This window comes from Lonchura striata, chromosome 8 (assembly GCF_046129695.1).
Source record: "Lonchura striata isolate bLonStr1 chromosome 8, bLonStr1.mat, whole genome shotgun sequence".
NCBI lineage: Eukaryota > Metazoa > Chordata > Aves > Passeriformes > Estrildidae > Lonchura > Lonchura striata.
The window spans coordinates 28,745,205-28,758,271 of record NC_134610.1 but is presented as its reverse complement, the minus strand read 5'-3'; the positions used below and the strand labels follow the sequence as shown (position 1 = coordinate 28,758,271).

General features: G+C 39.1%; 1 protein-coding gene across 8 annotated transcripts in view; it reads left to right on the top strand.

The window, feature by feature from the left end:
• The window catches only part of SLC39A10 (solute carrier family 39 member 10), a 34,420-nt gene extending 21,630 nt beyond the window's left edge, over positions 1 to 12,790 (top strand). For all 8 annotated transcript variants that reach the window (XM_031505371.2, XM_077785143.1, XM_021555461.3 and 5 more), the window contains 5 exons: positions 866 to 986; positions 2,271 to 2,639; positions 4,436 to 4,516; positions 6,207 to 6,397; positions 9,601 to 12,790. In XM_031505371.2, the coding sequence (XP_031361231.1) occupies positions 866 to 986; positions 2,271 to 2,639; positions 4,436 to 4,516; positions 6,207 to 6,397; positions 9,601 to 9,759 (921 nt within the window). In that variant the 3' untranslated portion in view covers positions 9,760 to 12,790. The remainder of the gene's footprint in view (positions 1 to 865; positions 987 to 2,270; positions 2,640 to 4,435; positions 4,517 to 6,206; positions 6,398 to 9,600) is intronic.
• Positions 12,791 to 13,067: the final 277 nt, after the last annotated feature.

The following is a 13,067-nucleotide window of genomic DNA, read 5'->3' as shown; positions in this document are numbered from 1 at the left end:
TTTTAACTTGTTTCTCTAAAAATAATTGGTTTTTTAGTGCTGGGAGCACTCTGTATTTATGATAGGGGTATAAAAGGAGAGCAACTACCCTGGAGAATGTGAGTGTGGATGGAAATTCAGTTTTAGCCTTTGCCTTTGTCATTCAGTTTTAAGGAGAAAATTATTTTGGTGTAAATGCCATCTTGCTTGTCCCAAAATGACTGTGAAACCTTTTCAGCTTCTCTGTTTTCATGTCATACTTGCTGTCTGAGCTGGACAGGCAGCAAAAGATTTTCTGTGTTGGAGGAGGCATTTCTTAAATCTTCTGATAAAAGGATAAAAACTGTTACATTGTGTATTTCTTCTTTGAGATTAATAAAATAATTAAATCCCCTAGGCTGCTTTGGCAAATCCTTGGGATCTGCTCTATAGGCTGCAAATAGAAAAGAGCTTCCTGCTTTCTTAAAGGGAAGTAAGTACAAGGAAGTTACAGGAATATAAAACAAAAAAATAAAGTTGAACAACTTAGAGGAGCTATTCTTGCTGCAAGTTTGCTTTCTTGAACAAATCTAATAGCTGCATGGAAGTATTTCTGGGCTATAAGAGCAATCCTTGTCAGAATATCCCATCTTACTAAAGTGAAATATCTCTGTGTAAGTGTTTGGGAGTGAGATTCCATGGGGAAAGTAGCTAAGAACTCCTGCTGGAATAGGGATTGTTGCTGAGCCTTATAGAGATCAATATTGTGAAGTAACATATTTCTGTCATACGTGGTAAGAGAGAGCAGCTTGGTCTGTTTAGAAGTGAGTTTTGGACAGCATTTCAGTTCCTGTTATTTCCATCAATGTCCTGTCACAAACCAGACGTTACCTGTTTTCTGTTGCAGAGTAAGCAGAAATGGTGCAAAAACCCCCAAACTGAAGAATCACCAATTGGAAGGAAACTTTCTGATCACAAATTAAATAACAGACCAGATGCTGACTGGCTTCAGCTGAAACCCCTTGCAGGTAGGCAGTTACAGTCAGAATCCTCTGACTGGGAGATCCAAAGTAGGAGCAGGTTACTGGGGCATGGTATGTTTCATGTAACCGCTTGTACAGTTTGCTGCTATTATGCAAATCATTGTTAATAAGACTTAATAGGCTTTTCCCTATTAAATCTTTTTTATTTTGGTTTTTTTTTTTAGATCTGAGAGCACTCTGAACATTTCTTAATATGCCAAAGAGATGGTTCTCAGACTTCTGAAGCAGTCATGTTTTGGGTGGCTGTGGGTCCTTGTTTGTTTGTTTGTTTGCTTGTTTCAGGGTGGTTTTGGTGTTTTGGTTAAGCTATTCCTGCCTAGCTCAGCCCTGACAAAAATTAGATCAAAAATGAACACCCACACAATGAATGGGGATATCTTCCACTTTGAAGATTCCAGCATGTGACCAGTTACAGATAAACAAAATCTGTTTCTTTCCATAAATACAGCCGAGTATCCTGAACTCAAGTATCCAAAACAACTTTTGTACACTGTTCCTTCATGACAGCCTGTGAATGCTCATTTTGTGTGTACCCAGAAGAAATGCTGTATCCCCCTTCTTGCAGGGGGAGGGAAGGGCAAAGGCTTTGCTTCATAACCTTCCAATTCTGTTGCCTGCATGGCTGCAGAATTAATTTGTTGATGAAGAACCTATACAAATTTGTATTTGCAAAGTAGTTTATTTAATTTGATTGGTTTGTGGAAGAGAGGGTTAGGACTACAGCCTTCTCCACTCAAACAATCTCAAATGAGATTTGAAGCACTGACACAGAACATGGAAAGTTTTCAGCAGTGCAGGGTTTTAACATATCTTTGAAATATCTGCACGACAGTGGAGACTGAGCTCTGTGGGCATGTGCAGGCAGAGCCAGGTAGGGTTTCCTAAACCATTCAGATCCCATCTACAGCTCTAAGACATTATCATCATTCTGGCAACTCTCCTTTGCCAGTGTTGAACCATAAACTTTGTCATTAGCAAAATTTACAGGCATGAGTGTAGGCTGGGCTAAAACTGGCTTTGAGTGCTATGGATGCAGTGCTGCTGCCTTGCAGTGGGGAATTTTATATATTGTACATGCACATTTGTGGAAAAATGTCTCAATGACAGACTTAGTTTTTGGATTGAATGCTAACAACAGACTTGCTAGACTGGGATGTGTTAAAATACTTGTTTCTCTTTCCCAGAGCAGTTAACTCTTAGGTCAAGGGTGCAGTGGCCGCTGGTTAAACAGGAATTAACTCAGTGTCTCTCCCAACTGATTGGATACAGGAGCAGATGACTCCGTTTTGTCTGAAGATCGACTGAATGAAACTGAACTCACTGACTTGGATGGGCAGCTGGAGCCCCCTGCCAAAAACTACCTGTCAGTGGAAGAGGACAACAACCTGCGCCACTCTCACAACGACGTCTCCCACGCCGCCCAAGAGCACGAGCTGCACGATTCCGAGTATGACAGCCATGGCGAAGATAAAATGATAGCTAGAAAACACAGTCACCACTGGCATCACAAACATTCCCATCATTCCCATGGCCACTGTCATTCTGGAAAAGACCTGAAAGATACTGGGATAGCTAATATTGCTTGGATGGTAATTATGGGAGATGGCATTCACAACTTTAGTGATGGCTTAGCAATCGGTAAGCAAAAGCACTGAGTGTTTCTCAACAGTTTCTCCTTACCTTTAGTAACTCTGCTAATATTTGACTTATCAGTGATCACAGGTAAGGCTTCCAGTTAGCACCTGTGGTTACTGCCGTTGTTCAGTCTCCTGCAGAGCAGAAATGGAAAGGCTGTCAATTGTAATAATTTCCCTTTTGTTAATATTCTGTGCTATTTGCACTAAAATTAGTGTCTCGGTAGCAGTGACAGACATAGTCTCTGCCAAGGTGCAGACAAACCTTGGGATTTATGGAGCACAGTAACCCACATTTCTTGTTTCGGTCTCAGTTGCCTTAGAATTATAAATAAATGCCTTTCAGTCTTACTTAGAATGATATTTACTAACAATAGTAGTAATACTATTTCTATTATTGTTAATACATAGAATTACACAGTACATGCAAATAAAAATACACTGTAAGTCAGGTTACAGAAATAATATTTTGAAAGTACTACTTGGGATAATTTAATTTTTATTTAATCAAAATATTATTACAGATTTATTTCTAGCCAAGTGCAGAAGAAATTGAAATACCAGACAGATTTTGTTAGATTTATTAAATCAACTTGGAGTCACACAATGCTCTAAATGTGATTTGAATTGCAAAGTGTATTAATTTGGATATACAGGTCAGGATGATGGTGAAAGGACTGAAGTGCACACTTTTGATTCTTACGAAGGTGGCTGCTTAAGAGTAAGAGTATGCAGGGTTCTGAGCTAATGGCAGAAGGGGGACACCCATTTTGAAGGCATTTGTCAGGGTCTCTTGTTAACAATGGAATCTACTACAGTTTTTCCACTTCCTTCTGACAACTGCTAAAGAAACTAAACTCCTTAAAAATTAACTTGTTGCTTCATTTTCACATTAAACAGGTAAGACATTGAGACAGTGGGTTCTAAGGCCAGAAACAATTGCCACGCCTTCGGTTGAGAACTTCACAGTATTGAAACTCCATTTCTAAATATTTCTGGGTTAAGCCCAAACAGCTGAATCTGTGGAAAAGTGTAGATTTTAGAAAAGCATGCTCATTTTTTCAATATATCAAGCTATGAGGAATCCAGAGGAAAGTTAAATTCCTCCTCTGCCTTCAGATTGTGTCTTTTCTTTCACAATTTATGCTGCCTGTTTAGACTGCTCACTTCAGGCTCTTTTTGTGCTTTTTTCTGCTACAGTACAGAAATTTAATGCCAGTTTTCTCATCTCAGAATTATTTAAGGTATGAACTTAAAATTGATTGAATTCAATTAGCTTATGCAAAAGTACTGAAAGATATTTATGGCAATGTTTTTACCCTTATTATTTTCCAGGTCTGGCTTACTAATATTGCTGATATGTTCTCTAAAAATAAGTAGAATGGAGCTGGAGACGTTATGGGTTAAATACTAGTTTGGATTTCCAAGCTGGAAAGGAGAGAGACACACTCTTGCTCATGTACATTTCTAACTGTCCTCATGTACTTGAGAGTTCCTAATAGTGTGAAAGTGGTGTTACTTATTAGCTTGTTGCCTTTATGGCTCATTTTTAGCCAGTTGTGTTCTCCTCTCCAGGATTTGTCTGTCAGATAAATGAGTAATAAAGCCTGCAGTGGTAATGCACACCCAGAGTGCTTCCAGTATTTCCCATTTATATAGACAGGACACAGACATACTGAAAAATATTAGTGTGCATTCTAACAGAAGAGTGTCAGCTCTGCAAAGTCGATTGATTTTCTGACCTGAAAATAGTGAAATATCATTTTAATTTTTTTTCTTTCTTTTTTTTTTTTTTTCTAGGAGCAGCTTTTAGTGCTGGACTGACAGGGGGAATTAGTACATCTATAGCAGTATTTTGTCACGAGCTTCCTCATGAATTAGGTAACTAAGTGTAGAAACTGTGCTCCATCTGTACAAAATCCTTATCTAAAAGCTGTTGTAGTACTGTGCTAAGCACAATGCTGTGCAGAAGCTGCAGCAGTGACCAGAACTTCAGAGGGTGAGGGAGAAATATTGCTTCAGAGTAGGTACTGCTACAGGATTGTGTTGGTAGTGTCAGTTACAGCACTTGTGTAAAGCTTTTTGAGCATGTTTAAAAACTGTTCTTAGGAGCATACATTTTACCTATCTCTGCATTTTATAGAGTTTCACACTACTCTATGTGACATTGTCTTACACAAAGTGAAGTCACATAAGTAAACACAGGTTTACATAAGTAAAATTCCATGTGGGGATCTTCAGAAGAGGCTTTGTTCCAACTGTGGCCAAGTTCAGCAGGTGTGGCCATTTAGGGTAAAGCCTGTAGGGCACTGTTGCCAGTGCCATTGATTCTTCCCCCCACTAATTGAAGCATTTCTTCTGGAGGTAGCGAACCATGATGAAACCTGTTGTTTTCACATTGCATGAAAATTTACTGCACCCTGAGAGTTTAAGAAGAGCAACCAGAGAGAGGAGGAGTTTTCTGTTTTTCCACTGAAGTGAAGTTGTGCTAGATTGACCTATGTCTGTTCTCACAGCTTGCTCACTTGAAGAGCTGACGGGTCTGAATGATCAAAAGTGAGGTAAAACCAACACTTCTAAAACCTTAGAGGTGATGAGGGGAAAGCATTTTATATAGGCAGCTCCTGAGCTATAGGTAAATCATGGGCATAGGGGGGAAATAATAGAGCAGATGTTGGTGGTTTGACACCTATGCAATACAATCATTAAAGTGAAGCTGTTACAGTATATAAAGGATTGCAATGTATATTAGAGTGCTTAGAACTTGACAGCATAACATGATGAAATGAACCTTCTTTAAGGGGTGAGTAGTTTATACCTATTTTTTAAAATTTTGATATGTTTTGATTCTAATTTTTTCTAGATTAGGCAAATAATTACAGGCATGGGTATAAGAACATTATGTAAGAATTGCCCTCATGTCTATACATCATCTTACACTTCTCATGATCACAAGAATTCAGTTTGAATGGAATAAAACTATTAGAGCTGATTACAAGACTGAAATCTAGATTTTTGTAGAATATCTACTTTTAGCATCTAATTTAGCAAAGCTGCCCTGAATTCTGAATAAAACACATTACCCTGGCATGTCTTCACCCAGAAAACTGACTCAGCCTGGATATGAAGTCATTCTTTGTGAATGTAACTCTTCCTTGTGCTCAAATTCAAATTCATTGTCATCTTCTGTGGGGACAAATGCCTCATTATTCTCTCCCTGGATTTGCATAATGAGGTGTGCATAGCTAAGAATAATTTTCACAGGTATTGATCCTAACTAAGCCTCTGGTTTTGTGTGCAGTGAAGAACTTCTGAGAAAGATGAGTGTGTGCACAGAGGTGTGTTGTCTGTGGGAAGAGCAGGCCTAGACCCCTCCATTCAGCCTTCCTTTCTGACAATCAGCATGACGAACGGGCACCTTGAAACGATATTTGAACCGAGGGCTGGCTGTGCCTAGGCGCAGCTCTCCGAGGTGGTCGGTGCTGTGGCTCAGGCTGCTGCGGGCCCCGCAGTCGCTCTTTGCTGAGGGTTCCCCGGTGGCGCGGCGCTGACGGCCGCGTTGTCCCCCCAGGTGACTTTGCGGTGCTGCTGAAGGCGGGGATGACAGTGAAGCAGGCCATCGTGTACAACCTGCTGTCGGCCATGATGGCCTACATCGGGATGCTGATCGGCACGGCCGTGGGGCAGTACGCCAACAACATCACCCTCTGGATCTTCGCCGTCACCGCCGGCATGTTCCTCTACGTGGCCCTGGTTGACATGGTACGGCTGCCTGGGGCTCCGGGGCGGGAACCTGGCGCTTCTCTGAGTGCTGCACTTCAGTCTGGTGGTCAGCTTTATTCTTCACTGAGATTTTATCGTCGCATATTCAGTGCTGGAAAGTTTAGTCTGAGCTTTTACTATAGTAGCTGGTAATCCAGAGCTCTTGTGATGAGTAGTTTTTACAAAAATTACCTGGTGGAAAAATGCTGCTACTTCAAGAACACACAGGTGCTTTATCCTTAGTGCGTGTACAGCATAGATCAGACCCTTCAGGCAGCAATACTGCTGTGCACATGTTACCAGCTCATATTCAGTCCTGATTTCTCTTCTCTAAGCTGCTTCAGAGCTTCATTTAAATAAGGCAATTTTCTCACTTTCCCAGTCCAAACATGATAATTTTTTCACTTTTGGGGTACTTTGTAATGCTCTCCACTTCATTATGGAGACATTAATTTGTAAATATACTGTTGTTATAAAATCACTCTAATCTATTAATAGCTGAATAAATCCTTTCCCGGGCCTGCTAAATTGTTAAATAGAATGTCTGGGTAGAGTGATCCTTCTTGCAACTTTAGGTGAAGTAGTAGTCTATAATGCCTGTAATACCACTTCCTTGTAAGCTCTGTGTCTGATACTTAATTCCTGTCCTTTGACTGAAGATGTCATGGATAAAGGAAGGCGGTACTTTCATTCCTTCATTCCCTTTTCTTTCTCTCAACCATCTTAAGAGTAACCAAAATCCCATGGCCTGACTCAACAACAGCAGGAAATCTTCTGCAAGAAACACTTGAAACTGAACCAGTTTTGTCTTGGTGTTTGCATAATCAGCCTCATTCTCAAAGATCTCTTTACCTGGCACACAATAAGAGTAGATTTTGATTCCTTCCTGGATGTAAGCAGAGGTTCACAGAGGTGCAGTTTTCTATCCATTCCTTACACCAGCCCATTGAGAATGAGCCTTTTGGTATTTTTGCAATTGACTCTCCTGAAGTTTATCTAATTACGTGGGTTTCAGTAATAAGGATATTCCTCTCCAGGCATTTCACCTAACTCAGGCATTTCAAAATACTGCAGGTTTCCCAAGTTCTTTCATGAAATTTCATTGGGTGATAACTTATAAGAGTAATCATAATATCCTCCTTCCTGACACTGGTGTTTTGGTTTGAATGGGTACATTGAATAGTCCAACTTGAATAATTTAATCTTACTGGGAAACAAATTTATCTGTTGCAGTTTTTGTTTCTTTAATCTCTAGTACTGACAGCATAAGCTTTCAACTTCAAAAGGGTGGTTTTTATTAATTGGCAGGACCATTCTTTATATGGTCCCTGCAATTGGTCACATCAGCATTTATTATCAATAAAGCAAAATGTTTAGTCATCATTAGATATGCTGTCAAAGTAAATATCCAGATTGTTAAAGCCCATTACAGTAATGCTAAGGTGAAGCCCTAATGACCTTACAGCACTTTGTAATTTAAAGTAGTGCTTGCTGTGGAGCTGCCTGGTCTAGTGTATATGTGATAACCATTTAAACATTTTTTATACCAGCTGGGGGGGCTTTTTGGTTTTTGTTTTTTGAGGATTGGGTTTTTTTGGGGGGTTTTTTATATTTAAATACTCAGTGGGTCAAATTAATTATCAAGTTTATGTATCTTTTAGAAATACAGGAATACAAGACAGGATGGGTAATATATTTGGGTTTTTAGCAGCTTTGAGGTCACTGTCTATTGGGCAGTATTCAAGTTCTTGGAATAACCCAAACAGTCCTAGCTGATCTAATGAAGAGCAGTAGTTTCCCTTTTCTTCTATATCATCATTTTCTGTACTGAGTCTTGAAGGAATTCCTGTAGTAATTCCTTCTTTGGAAGGAATTACTGTAAGAGACTTAAAGATCACAAGTGCCGCCAACACTGCTAAATCACCAAAGGATTTGCCCACTGTAGCAAACTGTGCAAAGAAGCAACTGCTCCTCTGCCACCATGGAATCCCACCTCGCTGAGTATAGTCCTGACTTAAGGTTAAGGTGGGACTTTTGTCCAGTTATCTCAGGCCTAAGGAGAAGTAAACAGCGCTGGGGAGAAGAATGCAAAGGCAAACTAGCTCTGCTGAAAAAGAGCTCTGGCTGGGCCCAGCAGGGGGAGGCCATAGCCCAGCACTCCAGAGGGAGGCACCGATTCAAAAGAAGAGAGACTGGGATGGAACTAATTAGTATTGGAACTGAGGGATTCATTTAACCAGTAGAATAAGAGAACTGCATAGCCAATGAGCATTGAGCTTTCGTTTGCTAAAATGTGTGACAAGTTTTGAGTGGCTGGCTTTGGGGAAGCCAGGGTGATGAGGACCAGGGAGACACTGGCTGGATCCACAAGTGGTGATATGTTCTGCTTCATCTTTCTCTCTTACTCTTTCTTTCTTCTCTCCCTCCTCTCTCTTTCCTAGTTCCTTCTCTCTCTGCCTTATATTTGCTGTTAAATAAAATCCTGACTCTTGACTTTGGCATATGGTCTCATTTGCACCTTAATTCAGGCAGAAGCATCTCTCAGTAACCAAATCTTAACATTTACCTCCTGCTTTCTTTAATTAATTTTCTTGTAAATATTTTACTTCTGTTCTATATGGATGGCTTTGTAAAACACAAAACTTTATTTTTACATTTCCAAGAGCACTACTATTAGTTGATTTTGTCAGTACTGACTTTTCCTCATAGGTGAGCAATGTCCAGAACTTCCATAACTTCTTTGGTGCATAAAATTTCTCTTGAATTGTTTGTAGCTATCATTCCCATATTTAAAAGGGATGTGTATATGAGTATGTGTAAGTGTCTCAAATGACAAATGACTGGCTACATTAATCAAAGTCATATGTTTACTTGAGCATGACTTGAATTCTTTTAAAATTAAAAGAGCAGAACTTGAAGAATATTGGGCCGCACCCTATTTTGAGGAACTTAATGTTCATTTACATGGATGATCTGGATTTGAAAGTTCAAGGAAAGGCATTTTTAGTTTATTTTGTAAATATATAATGTGACCATGTTTTTTTGAATGTAGTTGTTCAGTAGAGTTTAAGCTGTGTCTTAGTATATTGGTTTTATATCTGAACCCTAAAGTGTTTATTTTTGACAATATCATCTTGTAAACGTGTCCATGTATAAATGGAATAGAGGTGAAATAACTTCTTAAATTGCATTGTATCTTTTAGCTTCCAGAAATGCTTCATGGAGATGGAGACAATGAGGAGCATGGTTACTGTCCTGTGGGGCAGTTTATTCTTCAGAATCTAGGCCTGCTTCTTGGATTTGCCATCATGCTGGTGATTGCCCTCTATGAAGACAAAATAGTGCTTGACATCCAGTTTTGACCTGATGCTGGTAATCACTGTGGTTCCAGTCTGTTGCTGTCTGGCTTTGAGTCTGCACTGTATGGCTGTGTGCACACTGCTCAGAAGACACGTGGTGCTTGCACTGCTTACACAAGGACAGGAGATTTCCTTTCTGCCTAGAGTAGCTTCTGCTTTTCTCTAATCCCATCAGTTGAGCTTACCCAGCACAACTCCTAAACTCGAGTTAGTGATGTTTAGGAAACCCGAAATCTTGAGAAATAAAGGCCAAGGTCAGGGTGCTGTATAGGGAGCACTGCTTGCTTAAGAAAGAAAAAGTACAGGGAAAGATCTCATTTGGGAAATACCATTCCAATAGTTAGAGCTGAAACTCACACCTGTGCAAGGAACCCAAGGGAACTTTTAGTGCCACGTGAGTCTTGAGTAGCTCCTAACTGTCTCAATGTATGTATAGAGCTAAATAGCTATAGACAGATGTGCAGATATACACTTGTGTGTGTGCACATCTGTATAGACACGTATTAATCCTGTGCTGATTTTTCTGCATAGTGGTGACTTAAGTACTCAGTCTTACACCAGGACATGACTGGAAACCCCTGTGCTGGCTTAAATTTTAAAAAGAAACCCCAAGCCTAAACACTGTTTAAATTCTTACAAGCTGTGTTAAGCTGCACTCCATCATTGCAAAGCTCCTGTGTAAGAAGGCAGGCTGTTGCCATGTACTCTGCAAAGTGTAACTTCTGTCAAGGGTCAGTTTGATGATGTTTTTCCCCAACTGAGATTTATTTGATGTTTGTTCATTGATATTAGTAGGAAAATGCAAAATGCAGTAGAATTAGTGTTAGCTTGGGGAAATCCCTGACCTTGGAGTTATTGAGCTGTTTCTGGTTCTTTCTTACGGATGCTAAACATGTATTGTGTGCCACTTGCAGCATAAACTACTGAAGAATTGTGGCTGTGAATTTGTGCAAACTCTTTTAACAAGAGAATCCATGTGGGAATTTCTCCATTTTTTAAAATTATTAATTTGGACTGTTTTCTCCTCTTCATGTTAAACCAAGGTGCAAGGTGCTAGTTCCTGAAGCTAGACACAAGGGTTAAATTATGCTCTGTATATGTTGTACTGGTAGGGTATTAATGATACTGTAACAGCGCATCAGATCTGTTCCTACAATGCCTTGATATCAGACATTGTAACACCAGCCATTTCTGGCAGTAAAGAATATGTAAGAAGATTTCTACTTCCAGTATAAAGGAGTTCATTTCTATGATATTTTTTTACAATTTTGGTATTTAAATTAGATTATTAAAAAGCAGATGTGGTAGAACCATGGTATGTGTCATTTAGAAGAATAGACTGAAAATTTGGGCCTTAACTTGCTGGGACCAGCTGTCCTAGATCAGATTGTGCTGACAGGCATGTATTGCCAGACATGAGTTAGTTCTTCTTGTACCCATCTCCTTAAAAAAAAAAATAAATTGTGAGTTTGTGGGGAGTGCAGGTTGATTCTGTAGTACCAGTCCTAAGCATGGTAGTAGCTTTTTTTTAAAACATCCAGTTTGTCTCTCTACTGTGTATGCCAGGTAAAAGCTGTACTTTGACTGTGCTGTAAGTTTTAAAGTTCCAGTCTGCTTGGTGCCAGTGTAGCTGCTAAAAACACTAATCCTAACGCCTTTAATGAGAGCCAGTGGGTATCTGCATTCCATTTCAAGTTCCCGTGTTTCCTGTGGCCCTTTACTTTGGAAGCTTCATTGGTCAGTTTAGCTTTTACTGAGAGCAGCTCATGTGTTTTAAAGGTATCAGTTGGTTGCCAGTATTTTTTCCTAAAGCAGTATCAGGAAACAGTATTAAAGGTCCATTTCAAAGAAGGGTGCAGTTTCTTCAGTGAAGAAGCCAAAAGCCCAAGAGTTCAGGCATGCAGCCATTTGATGTTCTGAACTCAGGTTTTCTTTTTTCCTCTTTAAACATGTTTAGTGTAGAACCCTAATTAGCAAACACGCTGTTGTTAGCTTCAGATTGCTGAATTTCTGCAGTGTAAAATTCCTGGATGACATTTTTGCATAGTGCCCATGTTAGGTCAATGAGACAAAACTTCTGGATATCTTCTGAAGATCTGAGTTTAAACAATCTCTGTTTCTTTTGTATTAAACTGACTGACTTAAGTTGTTTTTTTTTTTTCTGTTAATTCTGAAATATAAGGGGGTCATTATGCAGCTGATGTTTTGTCAAATTATTTTTTTAAAGCTTTATTTCTCCTAATTCTTTTCAAATGAAGATTTCTGTATTTCCAGTAGTATACTTGCTGTTGCATTAGTTGGAATGTGGTTATAGCTCAATACACTGCCTCTGTAGGAAAATAGTTAACTTCCTTCCAAGACCATCTTCAGACAAGGGAAAAACGTGGTCGTTGAAGGTAGGTACTGTATTTTTCATGGAACATAGATTTACTTTTATTTTCTAATATTTATTGCAAGTGTAACAGAGCAGTGTAAAAGCTGTGACCTCTCTACGTTTCCACCAGTATTGAATTCCAGATGATTCTAATGTACACTTTTGAGTCATGTTACAGACAATCTGAATTCCAGTACATTTCTACTTGGCTTCAACATTCCATTTGGCTTGAATCCAGAGTCTCATTTAACTTGTATTTGTTGGAGGGCATAAATGTTACTTGTATATTTTACAATGCTGTCACTGTGTGACATCCCATGTGAATTCTGATGTAAATCACATTGCACTCAATCCGCTGTGATTATGCTTAGAAAATGTTGTAGTTGCTAGATGCAGTGTGATTATTTTTTTATTATTTTTTTCTTTCCTCTCCCCATTAACTGAGTCTATGGTTTAAAATGTGATAATGGTCCAATAAGATAACTTGCTGAGCTATTGGGGGTTTTTTTTGTTATAACTAAATCATTTTTTAAAAATTTTATAAAGCTGGAAATTATCAAATGCTGTTTTGTTCATTGTCAACAGTGTTGTGTTCATTTTATGTATGTTCCTTATACATAAGGAGCCTTCAGAAAATAAAAAAAAAATATTCAAGGAGCAGATATTTCTCTTGAGCTTCTTATGGTGTGATTACTTTTGTGTTTTAGTGTTCCTTTCAGTTCAGCAGACATCACTACAAGCCCCTATAAAAAATTCTGAAAAGGAAGGTGTCAAAGTATTTTGCTTAACAGGGTTGCTTAAACAATTAAAAACCAACATAAATGCTCTGTCCAACATTTATATCTAGGTCAGTCAGGTAGGAGCAATACTAAAAACAAGAACAGTGGATTGGGGGTTTCCATGGAAAATTACTGTGATCATCTGGCTGATCCTGTAG